The sequence below is a fragment of the Barbus barbus genome, assembly GCF_936440315.1.
Source record: "Barbus barbus genome assembly, chromosome: 9".
NCBI classification, from domain to species: domain Eukaryota; kingdom Metazoa; phylum Chordata; class Actinopteri; order Cypriniformes; family Cyprinidae; genus Barbus; species Barbus barbus.
Genome location: NC_136737.1, coordinates 33,275,206 through 33,289,415, shown reverse-complemented (window position 1 = coordinate 33,289,415; position 14,210 = coordinate 33,275,206). Strand labels below are relative to the sequence as shown.

The following is a 14,210-nucleotide window of genomic DNA, read 5'->3' as shown; positions in this document are numbered from 1 at the left end:
TACTCCAAAGATGACGTAACCAATGTGAGTGTTGATTATTGTTACAGGGCAGTGTGTGGAGTCCCCCAAACTTATAGAGAGGCCCTTATGTCACCTGAGGCTCCCGAATGGGAGCACGCTATGAAGGAAGAGATGGACTCACTTAAAGAAAATGACACATTTGAATTGACAACTCTACCAGAGGGCAGAAAGACAGTAGGGGGAAGATGGGTATATGCCCTTAAAGAAAATGCAGAAACAGGAAAAATCTTCAAGGCTAGGTATGTTGCAAAGGGATACAACCAAACTGAAGGCATAGACTACCATGAGACATTTGCTCCTACAGCAAATCTCACCTCAGTACGGGCATTAATGCAGATAGCTGCTCAGAACAACTTCTTAGTTCATCAGATGGACGTCAAAACAGCATACTTACATGCTCCAATAGAGGAAGACATATACTTAGAACAACCAGAGGGTTTTGAAGAAACATCTGACATAGGAGACAAGTTAGTATGCAAGTTAAAAAAATCTCTGTATGGTCTAAAGCAGTCTGGAAGAAACTGGTACGAACTTTTAAATGATCATTTGGAACAAAACAACTTTGAGAGAAATCAGTCTGATCACTGTGTGTATAGAAAGCAGATTGAAAATGAGACAATCATAGTGATCATCTGGGTAGATGATTTGATAATTGCAGCAAGCAGTGACGATCAGCTCAACAGTTTTAAAGAAATAATGAAGTCCAAATTTAACGAAGGATTTAGGGAAAATATCTTATTTTTTGGGGATTCAGTTTGAGCAAAAAGAGGGAGAAATTAAAATGAATCAGAAAAGGTACATCCTCAAAATGCTTGAAAGGTTTGGAATGTCAAACTGTAAACCAAAAGCTACCCCAAGTGAGTTAAAAGTGGAGTGTAATATGAATGAGGAAGAAAACAACAACGAGATTGAGAACCCCAAAGAATACCATGAACTTGTTGGAAGCTTGATCTATGCAATGATCTGTACCAGACCAGACATTAGCTGGATAGTCAGTAAACTGTCACAAACCCTTGCAAAGCCTAAAACACATGACTTAGTAGCTGCTAAACATGTCCTGAGATACCTAAAAGGTACAGCTGACTACGAGCTGTGTTACAAGAAAACAGACAAGACTTTAAGTCTAATAGCATTCAGTGATTCTGACTGGGCATCTTCTGTAGAAGATAGGCGTAGCACTTCAGGATACTGTTTCAGCCTGACAGAACAAGGCCCTGCTATCTCATGGAAGTCTAAGAAACAGCCGACAGTGGCACTGTCGACCTGCGAAGCTGAATACATTGGTCTAGCAAACACTACTCAGGAAAGCATGTACCTAACTCAACTGCTAAATGGCATGGACAGTAGTGTTTACACTTGCACCACAATATATGGTGATAATCAGGGGGCCATTGCACTGAGTAGAAATCCAGTGAATAGATCTAGATCTAAACACATTGATGTGAAATATCACTTTATCCGTGATGCTGTCAGTAAGGGAAGAATACATATTGTGTACTGCCCAACAGAAGACATGGTGGCAGACATTTTGACAAAATCTGTTTCAAAAATTAAAATTCTAAAGTTCAAAGGATTTCTGTTTGGGAACTAAATTTTTGTGATGACATTGTACATGGCTTAAGATGATGAGAACAAGTGAGGGTGTTGAATTATATGTTCTCATTAATCATATAAATTTATGTTTTGCTATGTATTTATTTTTTTAGATTATACTACTGACTGTTGTATGCCAAAAATGTGCGAGAGTTCATTGTGCGCATGTGTTAACAAACGGGACTTTTATTTTGACTAGTTAAAAATGTAAAAAAAAAAACTAAGTACTATATGCTTGGTGTGTGATGCTTCTCCCTCGGGCATTGATGTTATACCAGTGCGTTGAGATGTAAACGAACAAATAAATAATACTAAGAAGTTATATCTGGATTATTATTTAATGGATGGATGACAACAACATATTGCACATAGACATGACGGATAGAAATGAAACCTTAACAGTGGCTTTTGACTTTTCAGAGGTGAGTCTTCAGATCGTTGTTCAACACATTTGTTTTGCAAGCCAGGATAAAAACATAATTTTAAACATTGTAGTATTTTTTTTTTTTTCAAGACTAACATGTCAAGAATAAAGAAATGGTGGTGTGTTGTACTGCTACTTGAAGACTCAGGGTAAATTCTAATTCTAATATAAATTTAAAGTAATTACATTTTAGCATTTTGTAATTTCTCTCTCTCTCTCCCCAATTCAATATGTGCTTTATTGGCATGACAATTGTTACAATGTATTGCCAAAGCATAGTGTTTACATTAAATATAGAACAAGTATGTAAAAAAAATACATGCATGTGTAGATATAATTAAACAAAATAGAACAAATCAATTCTAGAATTCTGTGAACAGTTTAAAAGTGTGTGTGTGTGTGTGTGAGGGCGCTCATCACTGATTTGTTGACTCCTCCCTCTTTTTGTGACAGGCATCAATGTATCTTGCTGCTAGTGAGATACAATCTTGTTTTTCACCTAATAAATACTGAAGTTGTGTTTTCTTGTTTAACATTTTGAAGTCAGGGTAAAGTGTTTCAAATTTGGGATAAAATGCCTCTCTAATGTGTTGATAGTTAGGACAGCTGGTGAGGAAGTGTTGCTCTCTCTCTCTCTCTCTCTCTCTCTCTCTCTCTCTCTCTCTCTCTCTCTCTCTCATTGGAAAAGGCACAGGAAAGATGCTGAGGTTGAAGGCCCATGTGAAGTCAAAACTGGTATGTTAAACAGTTTGAAATATAACTTAAAAATATTTAATAAAAATCCTCAGTCACATTCTTCTTGATGTTGTTTATGAAGGAGACAAAGCCTTTCACACTCTGTCACTAGTGTGCAAAAAGTTTAATAAAACAGTCCACCATCCAGGTTTTCTTAAAAAAGCTCACTTTGCCTGGCTGGACAGTATGTATAAGTATTACTTTATGAAATGAACAAGTTAAGCTAATATCTTAAATTCATTTTTTGCATTAAAAATATATTTTTTTCTTTTATCTTGTAGGTATCGTTGACTGGAAGTCAGTCAATCCGGATGTGAGGGAGGAATATAGGGTGCAGTTTAAGCGAATATAGGGTGCAGTTTAAGCTCACCAGGTGTGATGCCTGTGGATTCCTCTACAAAAACACCACTGGATATTGCAGCAGTGGAAAGAAGGGGGTCTTCACTGCGTTCTATTCAGACAAAGAGTTTGATGGCTTCTGTTCTATGGACTGCTACTACAGTATGAATCAGTGAAGGAATGAGTTTTGACTTGGAACACAAGCCTTTGATGACAAATTCAATTGACGTTTCAAAAAATTTATTGTAAAGATGACAACAAAATAAATGTTTTTTGGATAAAATGGTGTTCGTTTTTACTTCATTTTATAATTATATGGTGAGTGTTTGATCAAACATATGTACATGTATGCCTTTATACAGCAAAAACATTTGCTGTACCATTATTATTATTATCATTACTTAAAATGAAAGTACAAAACTAGTATGACTTTAATAGTGTCAGGAGACATTTTTATCTTTAAAATAATTAGTTTTTAATGATTTTATTTTATTTAGTTCATGTACAGACATTTCAAGTATAATGCAATAAAAAAACAAGATGAATACATTGTAAATACAGCTCAAAATGTGTAAACCAGAGAATAACAATAACAACTGAAGTATAAAATGAACATAATACAAATAAATACAAAAATAAAAGTTCATATCAAGAGTTATAGATATTTTCAGAAACTCTTTGTTTTGTGATCTCATGTTTGAAATGGTTTCAAAGTATACTGTGAGATCAGTGTTATAAAAGGTAATATAGGAGGGTTTCTTTTGAGTTATTTTTGTCTTATGAATATAAAACTTTGCCAAAATAATTTATGTAATTTTGTTTTTCAGAAAAATATGGGTTTTGGAAACAAAGTAAAATGTCATGAGGTTCTAAATTAAGATACATTTGTTTGTCATCTATTTTAAAGTCAGTCCAAAAAGAAATAGAAAAAGGGCAAAACAAAAATAAATGTTCAATATCTTCAAATGTTGTGTTACAAAAAGTGCATTTATCACAAACAGTATGAATGTTTTTTAATGATTGATCCTAAAAAAGTCGCGGTGGTGATGACGTCATGTAATCCGCGCCATACAGAAGGTTTCTAAGGTAACGTACTTTTGAATGTATTCTCAATATCATTATTGCTATTTTTACAGTGAAAGAAATGTATTTGGTCTTGTATAATTATTTGTTGGCCAATAGTGATTAAGTTTGTGCGGATCAGGATGCTTTTATGCGTCCAATTGTAAAGACCTTACGGCACGCCCATTGCTCCAGCCTGCAGTTACCTCTACTTGAATGCAAAGGGCTGACGAAGAGAGAAAATGAAAAGAACACTGACAGATTTCTTTCGTAAACCACATAAATTAATCTGAGTTTGGTTAAACACAGAGAGAGAGCTCCTCTTTGATGAGGGTTAGGATGGTGTATGCGGTGTTGAATTTTACATTCAGCTCTGGCAATTGTGCAGAATGGCTGTGTGGCACAAGGGGTGTGCGATATTGATAAAAAATTATATCTCGATATATTCTAGGATTTTTTCGATAACGATAATGAGACGATATTTTGGTGAGTGTGTTATTGTACTGATCTTAAGGACTACCGTGGACAGTTTGATATTATTCATATTCTGTGTGGTGGTCAGTTCACAGCAGTGAAAGAAATTAATATTTTCCAATAAGTTTAAATTGATTTTTACCTTTTATGGTAATTTTACAATTAAGCCATTTTTTTTAAAAGTGTGCATCATCATTTGAGTCAAATTCTTACATTTAATCAGTCAATTAGAATAGCCCAAAGACATTTGGGCTATTATCAAGCAAATTAAATCAGCATAAACAAAATTCATCTTTGAATCTGAATTTTGAATTTCTGAAGCGGCATTTAGATAATAATAAAAAAAATAAAAATAATAATACATTTTATTTATAATGCACCTTTCTTAAACTCAAAGCGCCACAACATATACAAACAAAATAACAAATCAACCAAAACTACATAATATCAAAATGGAATCACAGTAAATAATCAAATTAAAAGCTTTACTAAAATAATTGTTTTAAGAAACTTCTTAAAACGTATCTAAGGAAGCAGCCTTCCTAATGAAGACAGGTAATGCATTCTATAGCTTAGGCCCGTTATAAGAAAGAGACCCCCCCCCCCCTCATTTACAACGAGGCTGATACAAGGAGAGCCAATCAGCAGAACAGAGAGGGCGAGGAGGAATGGAAAGTGTGACCAACTAAGTGTGTAAGATGCATTTACATACTGCTTAATGGAGGACATGAATGCATTTAACCTGCAGTTACACATGCATATATAATGTTTTAATACTGTAAACATTGAATACCGATATCTGAAATTATTTAAAAAAAAAGAGAAAAGAAAAGATACTTTGAATGTGAAATTAAAACCATCAGCAGGTGGCACCAATCACTGTTAATAAGTGAGTCACTGCGACTGAACCGAATCATTTAAACGGTTGATTCATTCAGGAACGAAACACCGTCATGTTGCTCAGAGACACAAAACAGTGCTGAGGCTTAGTTTGGAATTATTTTGGTCAAAATAGAACAAAAACAAAAAAGGAAATATGGTATCTAAAACGTAATTCTCTTAAAAATTAACTTCTTGTTTATTGAGCTGTTGCATAAAATCAATATCACATTTGTAATCATGCTGATTTTTGGAGGAAAAAAACGGCACTCTTCATGTGATATTAACTATATGAAATGATATAAAGCCCCGATATCTTGAATTCTGTGATGCTTTTTAGCAGACTGAATCATGCAGTGAAAAAAAAAAAAACGCACTCTAAATGCGCACGCGCACTAGTCTAACCTAGACTTCATCACATAATGCATGTGTGCACTCTCTGTAGGTGTTTTGTTTGGTTTTTGCAATATACTCCATAATGTCAAATCGCAAATTGTTAAAACAACAATTACGATATTATCGCGCAGACCCCTATGTGAGCATCCTGATGATTAAAGGCCTTAACGATTGAACCTGATGATCCTGAACATTTTGCCACACACTTGTCCCTGGATTTCTTGAGTTTGGCACTCTCTCAGTGTTTAACTGAGCTCTTGAGATTAAAATGTGTAGATTCAGTGGAGAATGCTGTTAGTGTTACCTGCGCTGTCCCACAGGGTTTAAAGTGAATGCAGTGCTTAGTGCATTTTCATAGAAAGACCATTCATAATGGCCTTTCAACCATTCTCTCCGAATTCTGTACACCTTTTCAGCTGCTGGATCAACATTCACCACATGATCGCTATCACCAGCATTATTTGTAACTTTAGGTGGTTTACAAAAGAAATCTGTCAGTGTTTTTTTCATTTTCTCTCTTCTTCAGCCGTTTGCATTTCCCTAATGTTAGTTAGCTCTCTGTCACCTGACAGCTGAAAGCTGTGACTGAGTGATTGACAGCTAATATTAACCAATCTAAAATCTGCATTACATTTAAGAATGTAAAGATGTTGTGAACGGCAGACTGGTTACCGTATCAGCACACAGAAGGCACATAACTGTGACCGTTTTTAGAGAAATGAAAACAGGTCGCACTACAACAATTATATGCACTCGCACAGATGCTCCTAAATATATTTTGAGGTCGCACAGATTAAATTATGGGAGCCTATGCGACCAAACTGGTCTCAATTTCGAGCCTTGATTTGTGAATAACATGTCATCTATTGTTTTCTAACCTAAAGTGCTGATGTAAATATACTGTATGTGTTACTACATTAAAAAACCTGTTCTCTAAAGCCTGAGTTACTCACGGTCGACAGTGAGAATGAACTGCTGCAAGCTCCCACTGCCTCTGATCTGTAGTTGATAGAGTCCAGAGTCTGTGGTTCTGGTGTCTGTGATGGTCAGAGATCCAGTCTGATGATCCACCTGCAGTCTGCCTCTGAATCTCTCATCAGCATCGTTTAAAGAGATCTCTTTAGTCTCTCCATCAATTTTAGCCAGGAGGATGCCTTTATCTCCAAACCTCCACAGCATCAGCTCAACTCCCTGTATCTGAGTGAGATCAGGGTTTAGAGTGACATGTTCTCCCTCCATCACTGACACTGACTCTGCCTTCACTCCATCTGTCCCACTAAACACACCTGGAGAACAAACACAAACAGATTCTCAGACAGAGATTAGCTTACAAAACCACATGCTAGCTGTTACAATCTAACTTCATTTATATGGCATACCTTTACATCTGTTAATTCTAGTTAATATTAAAGCCCAGAAAGAGCCTCGTGCTGCATTTAACAGTGCTAATACAGGTAGCTTTAACCTGGCAACAAGATAACAATGAATAACAGGGTGTCATGACACTCACAGAAAACAGACTGAAATGGAGTGCACTTCCTTATAAAGGAGTGCTTGTATCAAAAGCACCACTGTGACTTTTCTCATCAGATTATTACAATTATTTAGTTTAAGTAACAACTTTCACAAATCAAAGAACAGTATAACACATCAGGGTTTTTCACACTGTATATAAAGTGAAAGTGAAGTGAAGTGAAAGTGAAGTGAAGTGAAAGTGAAGTGACATTCAGCCAAGAATGGTGACCCATACTCGGAATTCGTGCTCTGCATTTAACCCATCCAACGTGCACACACACACACAGCAGTGAACACACACACACACACACAGCAGTGAACACACACACACACAGCAGTGAACACACACACACAGCAGTGAACACACACACACCGTGAACACACACACACAGCAGTGAACACACACACACAGCAGTGAACACACACACACACACACACACACCGTGAACACACACACACACACACACCGTGAACACACACACACACACACACACACAGCAGTGAACACACACCCGGAGCAGTGGGTGTGTATAACCCTAGGTTACCATTCTTTAAGGTTGTGTTAATAACCAAACTTAGTCCACTTTTCTAAAACCATTCACACTTATAATTTCAAAAGAGGGCTGGACCCTTTATGAGGCCCTGCTTGGTGCTAAATCTAGACATGTGCATCTGTTTAAAACAATAGATGCTGATCTTCCATCAAGTGCAGCACTTACATCCATTCATGACCCTTTAATGCAGCTTTGATCTCACATTTCATTTACAATCAAAAACAAATTAAAGAATTTAACAACATTTACAAAAACATGAATTACTAACATAAAAAGGTCACCTGAATTACTCGTAGCGAGAGTTTAGAACAGGGGTCACCAGACTCAGAGTTCAGCTCCAGCTTGCCCTGTCTGAAGTATGCCTAACAAGAGCTTGATTAGCTGCTTCAGGTGTGTTTGATCAGGGTTGGAGCTAAACTCTCCAGGACACCGGCCCTCCAGGACCGAGTGTGGTGACCCCTGGATTAGAACAACCCTGTACTAACAACCCCCCTCCCCCCACAAAAGAGAGAAAGAAGAAAAGATGATACTCACGTTGGACAGTAACATGAAATGTCTTGGATGTAGTTTTTCCTCTAGAGATGGTTAGTTGATATTGTCCAGAGTGTCTCTCTCTGGTGTTTCTGATGGTGAGAGACCCAGTGTTTTCATCCACCTGCAATCTGCCTTTGAATCTCACATCATTGCCATAAGAAAATGAGGTGAAATCGTTCTCTCTCGCTATTTGAGATATTAAAGAGCCTTTGGGTCCAAACATCCACTCTATGGTATCATCGTTCAGTATTTCAGTAAGACCGGTGTGTAGAGTGACAGGATCTCCCTCCATCACTGTCTTATCAGTGTCTGCACCAGACACACCTGGAAGAAGAACAGTTTACACATATATAGATCAAACTAAAATAAATAAATAAAATAAAAACTTCTGAGGAAGTTCAAAATGATCATTAAACTGGAACGGCTCTAATTATTCTTTTATAAATACACTGCATGGGAATTTCTCCCAGACTCTCGATGCAGAAACTCATTTTCATGCCCATCCTTTGGATTTCCATTGCTCGAAAAATACAGGCTTTCTACCCAACAACTACCCGAACTGTACCCCATTCATGAGATGAAAACCCATCGCATCCACCCCTCTTCAGACTCGTTTAATCGTGTCTTATGTTCTTATACTGACATGTATTTCTCAGAATAAACTGAAGATGAAAGCTCATTTTTCCAGTTTATATTACCGAAAACGAAACCGAAAGTAGATAAAACCATAACTTACCGTCCACAAACAAAACGAATAGCAAGAGCAACATCGTGTTATGCATGTTGCTGTAAAGTCAGAGTTTAATAGAAATGATCGATGTGGATTATTGAAGTATTTTTCTGTTGAATTTGGGTTGAGTTTGTCTCTGAGCCGCGCCCAAACCCTCCGACGCGCCGAAACTACTGCAAACAAGCCACCTAATTACAACTGAGATGTGCGACAGAATTATTATTATTATTATTTATCAACGACTAGATTATGCAGAAAGCGACAATGAATATATATCCGAAGGAGGAAATTAGATATCGCACAACAGTCGCTCGAAATGGCGGCTCCTGCTGCTTCTTCTTCCTCTTGAGCTTGATCTTATTCTTCGACGTTTAATGGCGGTTGGGAAACCAGTTTTGATGCATATTCCGCCACCTACTGGAATGGAGCCATTAATAGCAGAAGAGAGCGAAAAAAATAACCCCTTTCATAACCTTTGTAGGAACTGTTTTGTATATTCTGCAATTAAGTTGTTCTTTAACTGAAGTCTTTTCTTTCATATTCAGTCGATCAGCACATGCTCTACGGTTTCTGATTAGACCTAAACCTTTTTCAAAATATCTTCTTTTCTGGAAAGAAAGTCATTCTTATCTTGGAACTGGTCAACAAAGGATGATTAAATAATAATGAAAATCACATCTCTGCTGTTTGTTTTTACCCAAGCCATAAACATTTTTGTCACTGCATGTGTTTGTAACTTCCAGATGGCAATATAAACTAAGACAATTAGTTCATTTTCTGTTTTAGACAAGACAGATGAAGTGGTGTCAGTGTCAGTGGTGGAAGGAAACGCTCTCGGTTACTCACGTAACCTCGGTTCCCCGAAATGAGGGAACGAGACATTGCTTTGGGAAATACATTTTCCTCGAATATTACTGAAGCCTTATTGAATCACGCCAGTGAAACTGGCCAATGGCGTTCAAGCGCGCGAAATATGAGGGGGCTCGTCACTATATAAAGCAGCGCTTGTACGTCATCCATTCAGAATCTTTGACTGAAGCAACTAGGCATTGTAAGATCCTGAGCTCGGTGACACGGCAATAAGAGCAATGTCTTGTTCCCTCATTTCGGGGAACCGAGGTTACGTGAGTAACCGAGAGCGTTCCCCTTCAATTCAGTCACTCTACATTGCTTTGGGAACGTATAAAATCCCGCCGTGTCACAGCGATGGAGCCAAGCTCGACTAAGTATGTCAAGTTTCACATTCGGAGCCGTAGTGAGAACGCAATGATATTGAGATGGGGTGGAGGTGGCGCAGTGGATAAGACACATGCCTTTGGTGTGAGAGACCCGGGTTCGAATCCACTGTGTATTGTTCCAGATACAACAAATAAAGATAAAAAGAATAGATGGTACTGGCGTCTTTATTCCATGTGGCACACAAAGCATGTCTCCATTACAACCTCTTCCTCTGGAGAGTGCACTTCATCTTATACCCTACATTACTGCCACCTACAGGCTTAAATCAGTACTCATCACAATAGATACTCATTACATCTCTTTTCCTTTTTTTTTTTTTTTTTTTTTTTTTTTTAACACAATCTTAACACATTTTTTTTTAACACATTAGATTCACAATTAATAATAATTCACATCAACCCAACTGTAAAAAATGTCAATGTTTTTTTTTTTTTTTTTTTTTTTTTTTTTTTTTTTTTTCTTTCATAAGTCCATTCGAACAGGAGCTTTTCGAACTCGATTAGTTCTCCGCAAGAGAGGCATATCAGTCTTTGGTACAGATAATTCGAGTTCAGGAATTTGTTCTGCAGAATTAAACATACCTGGAGATAGCATTTCATGACATTGCAGATCAACAAGGGGCATGTCACAAGACTGCAGTTCTGCAGACAGGGTTGTCTCATCAACAAGAGGACACTTCTCTGCAGTCCTAAGCAAGCTCTGTCGATTTCTCCGCAATGTCTGTCCATCTTCTGTTTGAACCAGATATGATCTTGGGTTTACCTCTTTTAGGACTGTAGCTTTCTTTTTCCATCCAGTAGGCTCCGCAATTCTAACTGTATCTCGTTCAGAAAGAGGTTTCAGATGTCGAGCTCCCTTGTCATAATATTCTTTCTGCTTCTTTTTAAGATGTTGCATCTCTTTCAATGATAGACTGTTGTTTTCTGTTTTCAGGGATACTTTTGGCAGTGTATCACGCAGTTTTCGGTTCATCAATAACTCACCAGGAGATAATCCACAACTGAGTGGAGAAGAACGGTAACTCAGAAGAGACAGATTTATATCAGACCTGCTTGCTGCGGCTTTTTTCATAAGTCTTTTTACAATTTGTACCCCTTTTTCTGCTTTACCATTTGCCTTTGGATAAAATGGGCTTGAAGTAGTATGTTTAAAACCATACTGTTCCGCAAACAGTTTGAATTCACAACTAGTGTACTGAGGACCATTGTCACTTTGCACAATATGAGGAATTCCGTGCCTTGCAAAGATGCTTTTCATGCGTTGAATCAGGTCATTCGATGTTATGTGATGGAGCTGTTCAACTTCAGGATAATTGGAATAATAATCGATAACCACCAGATAATCCTTACCATTGATACTGGAATGACAATTCTGTTAATTCTCAACAGCATGCCCTCAACCACACTCAGTTCTGCCCTTAAAGGAAAGTACTGTGGACACTTGCCTTTGATCCATCCATGTTGAAGGTGTGCAATAACCCTCTGCAATTCAGCGTCCTTTGCAGTTTCCTCTGCGATCAGCTTTAACATCTCATCTGAAACTGGTAACGCTGAATACACCATACTCACATGTCTCTCAACTTCGTCCATTTTGCTGATCTCCGAAGCTACTGGTGCTCGAGACAGTGCATCAGCCACAATGATATACTTTCCAGGTGTATAGACTAGATTCAGATCATATCTCTGTAATTTCATCATCATACGTTGAATTCGGGGTGACATATCATTTAAGTTCTTTTGAATGATGGAGATTAATGGTTTATGATCTGTCTCCACTATAAAAGTAGGTAATCCATAGACATATCCATGAAATTTTTCACAGCCAAATACTAAACCCAAAGTCTCCTTCTCTATTTGTGAATATCGTCTTTCAGTCTCTGTCATAGATCGAGAAGCATAGGCCACAGGTCTCCAGGAATCCTCAAAGGCCTGAAGAAGTACCGCCCCCAATCCATCCTGAGAGGCATCTGTAGAAATCTTAGTTGGTCGTGTGTGATTAAAAAAAACAAGGACAGGTTCAGTAGTAAGAGACTCCTTTAACTGCTTCCATTCTTGATCATGTACTGAAGTCCAGACAAACTCCTGATCATTTTGTAACAACTTTCTCATATGGGTAGTTTTAGCTGACAAATTTGGCAAAAATTTTCCCAGGAAGTTCACCATTCCCAAAGCACGCAGAATTCCCTTCTTATCTATAGGTGGAGGCATATCAAGGAGGGCTTGCACTTTTGCGGGATGTGGCTCCACACCTTTTGCAGACAGCTTGTCCCCTAAGAACGTGATCTCTGTGACTCCAAATTGGCACTTTTTCTGATTGAGCTTTAAATCATGTGCTCGAACTCTTTCCATCACTTTTACTAATCGCTGATTATGTTGTTGAATGGTGGACCCCCACACCACAATATCATCAATATATACTCGAACACCCTCTAGACCTTCAATAAGGGTTTCCATGGCTCGATGAAAAATCTCAGGAGCTGATTTGATTCCAAAAGGAAGTCGAAGAAAACAATATCGCCCAAAGGGAGTATTAAATGTACAATACTGGCTACTCTCAGAATCCAATCGGATCTGCCAGAATCCTTGAGATGCATCTAATTTGCTAAAAAACTTAGCTCCTGACATGTCACTAATGATCTCTTCACGAGTGGGTATCTGGTAATGTTCTCTTTTGATGCTATCATTAAGGTCTTTAGGATCTAAGCACACTCTTAAGTCACCATTAGGCTTCTTCACACAAGTTATAGAATTTACCCAGTCAGTAGGTTGATCAATCCGTTGGATTACTCCTGATTGGGTCATGCGATCCAATTCCTTTTTCAAGGCCTCACGCAGAGGTGCAGGGACCCGCCGAGGAGCATGTATGACTGGAGAAGCATCATCTTTCAATTGTATTTTATAGGTAAATGGCAGTGTGCCTTGACCTTCAAAAACATCTGGAAATTGTTTGACAATGTCAGTTATATTGTCACATACAGGCTGTAAGACTACGGTTTCCTTGTTGACTTGATACACTCTTTTAACCAAATGAAGGTCCTCACACGCTTTATCTCCTAAAAGAGATTCATGACCATTGGGAACTACAACAAACATCAAACTCTTCATCTTTCCTTTTACTTGTATGTTTAGTCTGCATATTCCTCGTGTTTCAATTGGTTGTCCATTATAGGCTCTGAGGGGAACTGTACGTTTTTTAATTAGAGGTTTTTCTTTCAGTGCTTTCACATCTCTGATGTTAATTAAATTAACTTTTGCACCCGTATCTAATTTAAAGGGTACTACGGTCCCATTCGCTACAAGAGGAACAATCCACAGCGAAGACTTGACTGAATCATCACTTGATACACACGTTGCAGCATCCAGATTTACTTTCTCTTCAGAAACCATGTTCACATAAAATGAGTCGCTCAAATCACTGTCATCTGCCTCCTCCACTAAATGCACTTTATTTTCCCTCTTCATGTCTTTTGAAAAACACATTTTTGCAAAGTGGTTGGGGCCATTACACTTAGAACATCTTTTTCCGAAAGCTGGGCACTGTCTGAACTTATGTTTGGTCCCACAGCGCTTGCATGAGAATGTTTCATTGTCATTATCTCTGAAACCTCTTGTATCATTGTCTCTGAAACCTCGTGTGTTACCTCTTCTCTTGTCTCTGAAGGAAATGGCATCAACTTCTACACTCTGAAATGACATAGCGGCTGTATTAGTCCCAT

The 14,210-nt window shown here is 37.9% G+C and overlaps 1 protein-coding gene across 2 annotated transcripts in view; it reads right to left on the bottom strand.

Moving 5' to 3' along the window:
• The window catches only part of LOC306875136 (uncharacterized protein), a 47,763-nt gene extending 38,138 nt beyond the window's left edge, over positions 1–9,625 (bottom strand). For both annotated transcript variants that reach the window (XM_079425563.1, XM_079425564.1), the window contains exons 1-3: positions 9,263–9,625; positions 8,527–8,850; positions 6,877–7,209 (exon numbers count right to left, since the gene is read on the bottom strand). In XM_079425563.1, the coding sequence (XP_079281689.1) occupies positions 6,877–7,209; positions 8,527–8,850; positions 9,263–9,308 (703 nt within the window). In that variant the 5' untranslated portion in view covers positions 9,309–9,625. The remainder of the gene's footprint in view (positions 1–6,876; positions 7,210–8,526; positions 8,851–9,262) is intronic.
• Between the last annotated feature and the right edge of the window lie 4,585 nt (positions 9,626–14,210).